The sequence below is a fragment of the Agrilus planipennis genome, unplaced genomic scaffold, assembly GCF_000699045.2.
Source record: "Agrilus planipennis isolate EAB-ADULT unplaced genomic scaffold, Apla_2.0 scaffold7, whole genome shotgun sequence".
Taxonomy (NCBI): Eukaryota; Metazoa; Arthropoda; class Insecta; order Coleoptera; family Buprestidae; genus Agrilus; species Agrilus planipennis.
Genome location: NW_020439340.1, coordinates 324,785 through 334,991, shown reverse-complemented (window position 1 = coordinate 334,991; position 10,207 = coordinate 324,785). Strand labels below are relative to the sequence as shown.

The 10,207-nt window shown below is 34.8% G+C and overlaps 4 protein-coding genes across 4 annotated transcripts; 2 read left to right on the top strand and 2 right to left on the bottom strand.

The window, feature by feature from the left end:
• Nucleotides 1-488: 488 nt before the first annotated feature.
• On the top strand, nucleotides 489-1,312 carry LOC108739952 (spermatogenesis-associated protein 17-like). The gene has a single exon (XM_018474078.2). It carries the CDS (start codon nucleotides 501-503, stop codon nucleotides 1,194-1,196), a length of 696 nt encoding a protein of 231 aa, XP_018329580.1. The 5' UTR covers nucleotides 489-500; the 3' UTR covers nucleotides 1,197-1,312.
• Nucleotides 1,313-1,330: 18 nt separating this feature from the next.
• Nucleotides 1,331-5,901, bottom strand: LOC108739942 (rab3 GTPase-activating protein regulatory subunit). Its single transcript, XM_018474066.2, has 6 exons — nucleotides 5,696-5,901; nucleotides 5,421-5,641; nucleotides 5,096-5,366; nucleotides 4,632-4,944; nucleotides 1,648-4,573; nucleotides 1,331-1,597 (listed from the first exon to the last, which is right to left on the bottom strand). Exons 1-6 carry the CDS (start codon nucleotides 5,778-5,780, stop codon nucleotides 1,448-1,450), a joined length of 3,966 nt encoding a protein of 1,321 aa, XP_018329568.1. The 5' UTR covers nucleotides 5,781-5,901; the 3' UTR covers nucleotides 1,331-1,447.
• Nucleotides 5,902-5,967: 66 nt separating this feature from the next.
• Nucleotides 5,968-7,443, top strand: LOC108739948 (UBX domain-containing protein 1). Its single transcript, XM_018474075.2, has 3 exons — nucleotides 5,968-6,178; nucleotides 6,235-7,091; nucleotides 7,147-7,443. Exons 1-3 carry the CDS (start codon nucleotides 6,126-6,128, stop codon nucleotides 7,185-7,187), a joined length of 951 nt encoding a protein of 316 aa, XP_018329577.1. The 5' UTR covers nucleotides 5,968-6,125; the 3' UTR covers nucleotides 7,188-7,443.
• LOC108739950 (ribonuclease Oy) lies at nucleotides 7,266-8,793 on the bottom strand. The gene is made up of 2 exons (XM_018474077.2): nucleotides 8,578-8,793; nucleotides 7,266-8,514 (listed from the first exon to the last, which is right to left on the bottom strand). The coding sequence occupies exons 1-2, from the start codon at nucleotides 8,628-8,630 to the stop codon at nucleotides 7,716-7,718; spliced, it is 852 nt and encodes a 283-aa protein (XP_018329579.1). The 5' UTR covers nucleotides 8,631-8,793; the 3' UTR covers nucleotides 7,266-7,715.
• Between the last annotated feature and the right edge of the window lie 1,414 nt (nucleotides 8,794-10,207).

The window sequence follows — 10,207 nt, the reverse complement described above, 5'->3', positions numbered from 1 at the left end:
CTTTCCTCCTCTGGATATCTAGGGAAATAATTAGCTCTATTACTTCTATCCGAAAAATCTTTTAGGTACCTAATGCATCTTAAAAGTTTCTCTTACACATTTCTTTATTAGGTACCGTTTATCCGTAAAATCATTAAGAACACTAACACTGATTAACATAGAATCTGGATATTTTTACTTAGGTCGGGACTTTTCTTCTTACACATTTTTTTTTAAACATGTTTGATTAATAATTAGAATAGGTCGCAAACTTTGACGTCGAAGGAAATAGTAAAACTTTCTACTTATGTTTGCTCCATACTGATATGCCAAATTATTTCATGCACAATATTGACTTAATTATTGACATTAACGGGCGCATTTCTTGACGTATTCCTCGATCATTTTATCATTTATCCTAAACAGATACATTTAATCGCAGTGCTAATACACAGTAGGTACTTAAATACTTAAATAACTGCAGTTTTTATTGTTTCAATTTTAAATTACTTTCTGTGAGAATGGCTTCTGTTCAGCTGTATGTAGATTTCGCCGAATGCGTTATTAACGAAATCATTTCTCGTCGCAGCGATTACCAAAAAATCGAATATAAACGCCATTTCGCCGCATTGATAATACAGAAAGTGTTTCGTGGTTATTTAGTACGAAAAACTATTAAACGATGGAATCAAGCTGCCACAACTATACAACGATGGTTTCGCGGCTGGCAGTTGCGGTGGCATTTGCCGGAAATATTGAGACAAAATTTGGAACTGTTGCGTTGGCGCTATTATGACCAATGCGCAACGAAAATTCAGGCACTTTGGCGTGGTTATTGGGTACGAAAAAAAATTGACATCAAGGCTATGATCGCAAAAAGACGCGAGCTCCAAGCCATGAATGAACAGACAATGCAAACGCTGCAAAACGCTTTTCGAGACCTTCGCGAACAGGAACGAATGCGAGACTTTATTAAAAAAAAAATGAAAACAATACGCGCTTTACAGAACATGCATCACATTATACGGACCAGGGATGTTGAGGGAGTGTTCTCGTTACATGGGACAGATAAATTTTCCGACATTGAGAAACTCATAATTTTTTTATCTAAGCAAAAGATTTCTTCGGTACAGACGAGGAACTACAGCAATGATAGTAAGAAAGAATGCGACGATAACAGCGATAGCGCACTGAAACTTGTTGGACTTTGCAAATAATCTTTTCCTCTGTGTAAACAAAATTAACTCAGAAACATTGTTTTGGGCCTACACCTTTTCTCTACAATACCGAACATTACCTGGTCCCATAGTTTTTACGTATATTGCACAAATAACAGAAAGAAGACAAGAAAAAAATTTAAAACAATTAATATATTTTTGATTGTAACTTATTAAATGCATTAAATTTTTTATCATTTATTCTAGCGTAATCTTTTATTAAATCTAAAACACGTTTTGGCAATTTAGTGTTATCTGCTGATTTCTTGCAATGACCTACAGGCATCAAATAGTTGAACTCCAATTTTGTATTCTTTTTGCTCTTCGTGCATATATTGAAGACTATGAATAAATATGTTTGTAATCTCGTCCAACGAACTAGGAGCGCACCAGTCGTCACTCTAAAAACGATTGATTTTATTACAATTTCGTTATTGGACTTACTACATACCATCGTATCCAAATACTGTTTGATTGCTGGACTTACGGTAGCCATTTTATCTGTCAAATCTTTTGACGATGTTATATATCGTGCTAGCCTCTTGGCACCGATTCCCATAAGGTCGGCGCCTAATTTGTCCAATTCATTAATGGCAGGCAATAGTTCCTCCGCCATGGAATCAAAACCATTTATATACAATTGGATAACTTGAAATCTTTTCAAAACGTCCGCGTCCAAGTTCCAGACTCTCGCCAAATTTAAAATTTTTCCCATCCACTTTGCGTAATCGTCCGATCGGACGGTTCCAACGTTATTTGTTGTTAAAGTATCGATACCTGCTGATATAACTTTAAGCAAAAATTGCGTTCTAGATGCGAGCACTTTCGACTCAGACTTGTGCCAACCTATTTGAACTTTCTGCTGAAAATCAGTAAAAAATAGCCCCGCCATCACGTTATCAAACAAACTGTTAACAATTTTTGAATATTTCACATTAAATGTCATCTGCATGAGCATAATTAGACTAAGTTGATAATGCAAATGCACCAAGTCATAATTGATGTGTGTTTGTTGGAGCGCTAATTCCCCCAACGGTTGTTCGTTATTGCTTTCGTCCCAAATAGGTTCGTACTGGAGCGGTTTTCTCTCCGAGTTATAACACTGCTGGACGACATCGAGGAAGTCGTCCAGAAAGTTTGTACACGTCTCGATGAATTTAAGCATTTGCGTATCCGTCAGTCCCGTGTCTTGACGGCATAACTTCTCTTTAGGCCTCTTTCCTACCTTATTCACGAGCTTGCACGCACTTTCAAAGATAATTTTCAAATGTGTGTTCCAAACTAGATTATACAAGCCTTGTCTAAGGTGGATGTTTGTTATTAAATTTAAACATTTCAATGACGCTTCTAAAATTGAGAAATCTTGTGCAGTCTTTTGCCATGCCATTGCGTATTCCCAGCACATATTCGTCAAAATGATACCACTCTCCGTACTAAAAGGAAATTGTTTTCTTAACAAATCTAGATTATTTAAGAGCGGTTCTATCATGTTATCGCCAATGTACTTGTCTTCTGATGCATCATCTGCTTCAATTGCGTTCAACACATGGGGATCTATTCCTGTGGCTGTGAGCCACTGCGCCACTAGCTCACTAATAGCTCCTTTACCCTTTTCTAGGATCATTTTTAGACTTACCTGAATGTCTTTTTGTTTCAATTTTGGAAGAATGTAAAACTTTCTATGTTGCATAACTGGTCTATTTGACAGTATAATATTAAGAAGTGATATATCCTCTAGCTTACCAATTAGTAACATCCATTCGCAATTCTCTTGTGATAGTTTTTCCCATATTTCCGCATTCTCGTCTTCCAGATTCGATCCAGACTTGTGCATATCCCTTTCGTGTTCGATTATTAAAGAAACGCTACGGCAAATTAATGCAGCAGTAAGTGCTGGAAATGGTTTTTCAGAATTACCAAGAATAATTCTAATTTCTTTCCAAAATGTTGAAGTTTGATTGTAATCAACTACAATATCCGCAACGTTAGCTGTATTCGTTAAATCATAAACAATTCTATGGAAAATTTGCATTTCCCTTTTCAAATTCATGTTGGCAGTTAGTGGACGATTAACCCAATAACATATTAAAAGTCGAAACATATCTTTCATTATCACATTACTATTGATAATATTTAATTTGAAATCTTCAAAATCATCACGGCTTCCTTCTATGAACCGTTCGAAAATCGACTTCGCTGTTAAAAAGCAAGTCTTATCCTCCTCTTCGAATTTCGTTGAAATACAATTATCGTTCGTCAAATCGAAAATTGAAACAAAACGTGAAAAGGTAAATTTATCATCAAACGAAAAAGACACTTGTGATTTACTGATAACGTTTATGGGACAGAGATCAAGTAATTTTTGTAAACTGTCCATTTCTTTTGCGCCAATAAGTAAATCTAAATTACTGCTTTCTGTGATTTTTTTTTTCTTTTTAATTGTATCACGTTGAAACTCTAAAACAGTACCGTTCTCATTCTCTTCCCTTTTATCTACATCTCCAGATTTAACGATAAATTCGTAAAATTGAGAAATTGCCCGCAGATTTTCTGCAAAAATTTTTAAATTTCTTTGCTCTATTTCTAACTCTTCGTATCTGCTGGTTTTATAATTTTGTAACAAATACTCCGAGCATTGAAGAACTATTTTCACATCTGCTTCTTTATACGTTGATATCATTTCTAAACATTTAAACTGAATTGTAATTGTACTCAACTCTTTACATGTATTCAGACATTCAGATAACAATTGTTCCTTGTTATGTGATTTTGATTTAATAATCTGCTTTAATCTTTTGTACAAATGCATGTCTCGAGCTTTACGATTGTTTTTCTCGGGCAAAGCAAAATGAAATGGTATTACGATTTCTTTAATGTTACCATCCGGATCGATTAGAATACATGTAAAACGGCACATATACTTGCTTTTTGAAATATTACTGAAGCCCATTATACCGTGAGTTATATAGAGCAATCGAGAGTACTTAGACGCAGTAAAAACGGCAATTTTAATTCCCTGTTGAGCAGAAAGGATTTCTAATGTGCCTTTTTTCGGGCAATAGATAATTAAAAAGGTCGCTACTCGAACTTTAACCTTATTCCGCGATTTTGTCTCATCTGGTACTTGAAGAAAAGCGCACTGCGCTTCCCGATATCCTTTGAATAATCGAATTACAACACCCTCGTGGACATTTAAAAGACAAATACGACCTAGCACGTCGGTAATTGCGGCAAGTCTTCTGTTGGGAGATAGAATTATTTCCACACCGTTTCTACGCAAATCGCAAATACCAAATCTACAACCCATCGGTTCTGCAAGCTGAGATGCTATTGAAGGCAACTTTTCTGAATTACTTCTACCACCAATAAGCCAGTTGCTGTTAAAGAAATGCAATATTAAGAATAACACCTGCAATTTTCAATCATCATACGTACGGCAGAGCGGATTTTACTTTGGTTGCAATGGCTTTTGCAACATCTGTAAGCATAGGTTGTGTACCACCCTCAATTGCAAAATGAAAACCTATGAATGGTTTGTTACCGACGCCCAAAACAAGAGTATTATTAGGAGCCACTAGTCTGTATTTTGTATCAAAACCACCACAAGTGGAAGCTGTCAGAAGGTGATCAAAAGTGTTGGACAATTCAAATCCTACAACTACCGAATCTTTTACTAAATACTGTTCTGCAAAACTCCATTTTTTGGGAACAACTAAAGACGAGTCATTTGGACCAATATCAAGGTTGCCTGTTGAAAAAACAATTGTTCACACTCAGGAGCTACATACTTCTGTAATTAATATTATAAATTGTACATTATTTATCTATAAGATGCAACATCTTCATTGAAATTAAATGTATTTGTTAACTGTGAAACAAAGGTACACTTTAGTAAGTACCTCCAATTAACTGGGACCGATGGTTTCGGAGTATTCCAAATAAATGGTTTCCACTAACAACACAGACATTACTGGGATACTGAATATATACTTCTTCTATTCTAAGATCAGGATTAATATCAGGCCGAGGACTATGCTGAGACTGACACTTGATGCTGCAAACATTATCTGTGTTAAATTGCTCGCATAGCAATAATTTGGAATCCTCCGTGTAAAATCGTATCCGGCCAGATTGAAAACCAACAGCTATACATGTCCATTCCGTATCAACCTTAGCAGTAAATACATTAAATAAACATCTTTACAAAAACTATGGAAACCTTACATGAGAACTTTGGTTTTGTGTGACAACAGGTAAGCAAAGAACTGCAGTAATGAGTTCATCTGCAAGAGTTTCACAGGACACAATACGGTAGTTTAACAAATTAGTGTTTGAGTTCCAATCAGCTGCTAAAACTAGCAATTGTTTTTCGTAACCCATGACTAAAATGTCTCCTACAGGCGATGCTGATATTTCACATTTCTGCAACCAATTAAGATCACCACCTGAAAATCCATTTCATTACATAAAGCGTAAAAAAGCAACTTAAAAAGAAGTACCTTTATCGTTATTCGGAAAAAACAGATTATTTTTAATGGACGTCACATCGGTAATAACAGCTCCTAAATTTATCTGGCAAGTCATCGGAGAACGACAAATTAAAATTTGTGTATTATTAAACTGTTATTATTCTATCGTTTTCATTAACGTAGAATCTAACCTCAAAGTTTGACAATTCACTTATAAAAACAAAACAAAAAACCATTGAGTAAACTGATGAATCAGCTGGTTATCAAAGAACTACCATCCAGTTAAAATGAAAGAAGTTTGACAGCTGTACTCTATGGTCTGTGTGACTCGTCTGTTGCGAGTTCTAACCTGTCAAAATACTTCAAAAATACAATACATTATAATTTGGATAGTTAGATGTGTCTAAGATTAAAAGTGCAACTAGTTTTTTAAAATTTTATTGAAGGAAGTCCTGCAAAAATGCCTGATATCGTGGAAACTCTGGTCGAAATGGGATTTAGTAGGGAGAGAGCGTAAGTTGTACGATATTGTGGACTTAGTTGTCGTAACTTCTAAATTAAATTCGTAGTGAACTTGCTGTATCTAAAACTAAGGCAGCTGATGTAGAAAGCGCAATGGAATGGCTACTATCCCATGAAGAAGAAATAAAAAGTAATGATACTTCAGATAATCAAACAAGTTCTTCTACTGCTGCGGTAGATACCGACAATCTACAAAAGACGCTGCCGGATGCCGATACGGTTGAAGCAAAGTCTGTAAAATGCGACGACTGCGGAAAACTTTTTAAGACTCAAGAAGAAATAGAATTCCACGCAGCTAAATCAGGTCATGAGAATTTTTCTGAATCTACTGAAGAAAAAAAACCACTGACTGAAGAAGAAAAAAAAGAACAACTTGCCAAAATTGAAGAAAAACTGAAACAGCGCCGATTGGAAAGGGAGGCTAAAGAAAAACAGGAAGAATTAGAAAGAGAAAAGAGTCGAATCAGATCAGGCAAGGATTTACTTGAAGCAAAGCGAAAGCAAGAGGAAACGGAAATGAAAAAACTAATAGAACAGAGAAAAAGAGAAAAACAAGAAGAAAAGCTGGCTCGTGAACGTGTAAAACTACAAATTGAACAAGACAGGTTAGCAAGGAAAGCAAAACAAACCGGTGAAAATGTTTCCAGTGCACCACCCCCTCCTACTCCTAATACTGCTAAGCAACCACAAACACAACAGAATTATGCAGAAGTAAAGTTGCAAATTAGATTGACAAATGGCAGCACCCTTACACAAACTTTTGGACCAAAAGAACCATTATCTGCAGTACGTCTTTATGTAGAAATGAATAGAACAGATGAAAATGGACCTTTTGCCTTAATGACTTCCTTTCCCAGAAAAATATTTGGTGCAGAAGATTATGAAAAGCCTCTGGACGTTTTAGGTATAACATAAGGGAATAGTAAACGTAAATGAGCAAATATGATTTTTTTTTGCAGGACTTGCCCCTTCGGCAGTTTTAATCGTCTCTAAAACTTAATCGCAAGACTTATTTTGAAATTCAACATTAATTATTCATTTTTCGTATTATATTTTTTTGTAAATAACAAAACAAAAGTTTATTTCATTCCCCTTTATTTAATTTTTTTATAATTTTTCATTAGTATCAAGTTTGACTTAATTTAAATTCCAAACGCAAATAAATATAACGTAGTTTAATCCTTAAGTGGTGTTTTGCTGCAAAAGAATATTTTTAACATTTTAAACTAATGAGGAATAATAAAGTATTTCTCTAAGGTTGTTTTTAGTAAGCAGTGTACATAATACAATCAAATCATCTTATTTGATAATAGAAAATATTACAATATCAAGATAATTAAAAGTAGTCAATTACTGTTTTTACAATTAATAAAAGAGTTCTTTTATGCAAATATATAATATACGTAGCAATTTCATACAATTACAATAGCTCGTGTTATGGTGATTAAATTGCATCTTATAATTACCTAGATGTATGATTTTAAATTGTCTAGTAATTTTATCCATTCTAAGGGTTCGTTCTGTCTGTTTACAGTGTGATCCAAATAAGAAACTGTAGAACTTTATAAATACTCAAAAGTTTCGAGTATTGTAGTTCTTGTTCTTTCTTCTTATTAATAGCAGTAAGAGTGGCACTTTTTCCATCTAAGTAAAACACCTCTTTCTTTAAATCACAGTTGGTTAGCAGCCCTTGACCAGTTCCATTTTTTAAAATACTGCAGTCTACAAGATGCAATGTTTTGTTAAAGCAAATTCTAATTTCAATTAGTAAAGAGTGTTTTGTTGATTTCTCAGTATCACACTGGATCATTGGACCTTTATCAAGTGTATCAACAATAGCTTGATGAATGGTTGTCACATTGTAACCATTAACATTATTAGGAACTATATTTTTGCTTGCCAAAATATCTGTCATATTAAACTCTTCCAGCCATTTTAAACCTTGACCAAAATATGTCAATTCTTTATTGAGAGATGGTAATAAGGAACAGCACGATCCATGTTTCAACCATTCGTGCTTCCACAATGAATCATTTCCTGTATTATTTTCAATATTCATCCAATACTGCTCAAGGTCATTTTTAATAGGTTGCAATTCATTTTCATCAAAACTAATAGATTTATTGCAAAAGTTAGGGCCTTCCTTTTTTCCAATTTTGTTAGGCCATATTCCGTGAACATTCCAGGAGTTTTCTTCAGAAGGAAATGCACAAGTGTGATTTATATTTGTTTGCTTCCATACAACACAAGCTGTTTGCAGCCAACGTTGTACAAAAATCAATATTTCCCATGTTTCATTTGCATTATGTTTCTCAATTTGATTACAACTAAAAACCGTTTTTATTAGTAGCTTTACTTATTGTGTTTTTATACTAGTTACCAAAACGTACCTGATATATTTAAGGGTAACTAAACATGATAGTAAACAAAGATATTTATACATTGTAAACACAAAAGTTCATCAAGAATTCCATACGGATACCATTTTTATATTATAGTGTTTTAAATTATTAAATGACGTCATTATCTTGTTCGGATATTATTAAAATCTTGTTCACCTTTGTCTACTTGGCTTTCGTTATTTTCGCTAACAATGAAGTAAGTTTTGTCTGTTACGTAGGTAGCTTTGTTACAATTATAATATTGGGTTTATTAGAACTATTAAATTTTCTACTCCATAACAGATGGCGCATAATGCTGGATTGAGATTATTTCAAATTTAGTGGTCAACAATTTTCGATATTTAAAACAGTCCATTCTATTTTTGATGTTTGAATATACTAAAACAATAATGTACGTACTATTTAGTTTGCATTACAAACCTAACAACTGTTTTTTTCCATTCAATGCTTACACTCATTCTGAAGTACATATATAAAAAGTACACAGTACAGTTTTTATTTATTTAAAAATTAAATACAACTACAAATTAACTTAATTACTTAATACTACTGCCCTAAAATTACATACGTGCACATATAATCATCATTTTGAATAATTAATAATGTCGATGGGAAATCTTAGCAAGACACATAGGTACCTTTCATTGAAATATCGTCTATCGTCACTATATTAAGTATTTAATATATACATCAAAAAAACGATTGGTACATATTTGTAACAAAAGAAATTCCTTAGAAACGATAATGCGGTAATCATCGTAAAAGCATTATCGAAAAGTATCAGCACCGTTATTTAAAACTAATATCAATACGAAGTCAAAAATAATTTTTATATATTTCATAAAAGTTGTCACACAGTATATATATATCAAATGAACTTTTCAGTTAAACAAAGGCAAGAGCGGTCGCTACAAGATTAGTCGAACAACCGTTGTAGACGAAAAACAAAGAATTGTTGTAAACAGTCACATATTTAGTGTACTCCAACAGGTGTCGGGAAAATTCAAACCAGAGCACCTGATGAAGTACAATAGGCATGTGACAGAGTGTACTGCATTGCATAGCGCACACTTCTGTCTCGTTATGCAGATTCCGCACGTCTTAATGCAATAAGGCGCTTGATTGTCGTAAAAAGTATCGTTATCCCTTTTCTGTGCTGTCTTTTTCCGTCTGACGCGACGGGCGGCGGTGCCAGTTATTCGCGATCGCGACCTCTGTCGGATGACGACAGGGCCGGCTGCGGTGCGGTGCTGATGCAAGTCCGTGTCGCTACGCGCGCTACTTCAGGTACCTGACTCGACGAAACGCAGCCAAGCACCGAAGTAACGCGCATAGCAACAGGCTGGCAAACCAAACCAAGAAGGAGGCATCTCATTCTTCATTCTTCCCCCTCCTCCCTCGGAGTCATTGTTCCACTGACGCGACCGCCCGTTAACACCGGAGGCGGTCTGCTGGCTGATTCACGGGCCACGGCAATGCTGATAACTTGCGAATTCCACGGATTCCTTTTCTTCTTATTCGTCATTCTGAAAAGAGACAGAGAACATTGCACGCACTAATACGATCCATATACACGTACATGCATAATTTGTATACATTACAAAGAGTAAAGCATCAA

What these genes read in the sequence shown, in the direction of transcription:
- LOC108739952 (XM_018474078.2), top strand. Translation starts at nt 501, where the DNA reads ATGGCTTCTGTTCAGCTGTATGTAGATTTCGCCGAATGCGTTATTAAC.
- LOC108739942 (XM_018474066.2), bottom strand. Translation starts at nt 5,780, where the DNA reads ATGACTTGCCAGATAAATTTAGGAGCTGTTATTACCGATGTGACGTCC. An exon ending in CACAAAACCAAAGTTCTCAT is followed by an intron (nt 5,367 to 5,420) that starts GTAAGGTTTCCA and finishes TTTACTGCTAAG; the next exon opens with GTTGATACGGAATGGACATG. An exon ending in TCGGTCCCAGTTAATTGGAG is followed by an intron (nt 4,945 to 5,095) that starts GTACTTACTAAA and finishes TTTTTTCAACAG; the next exon opens with GCAACCTTGATATTGGTCCA.
- LOC108739948 (XM_018474075.2), top strand. Translation starts at nt 6,126, where the DNA reads ATGCCTGATATCGTGGAAACTCTGGTCGAAATGGGATTTAGTAGGGAG. An exon ending in GGATTTAGTAGGGAGAGAGC is followed by an intron (nt 6,179 to 6,234) that starts GTAAGTTGTACG and finishes TTAAATTCGTAG; the next exon opens with TGAACTTGCTGTATCTAAAA. An exon ending in AAAGCCTCTGGACGTTTTAG is followed by an intron (nt 7,092 to 7,146) that starts GTATAACATAAG and finishes TTTTTTTTGCAG; the next exon opens with GACTTGCCCCTTCGGCAGTT.
- LOC108739950 (XM_018474077.2), bottom strand. Translation starts at nt 8,630, where the DNA reads ATGTATAAATATCTTTGTTTACTATCATGTTTAGTTACCCTTAAATAT. An exon ending in GTTACCCTTAAATATATCAG is followed by an intron (nt 8,515 to 8,577) that starts GTACGTTTTGGT and finishes AACGGTTTTTAG; the next exon opens with TTGTAATCAAATTGAGAAAC.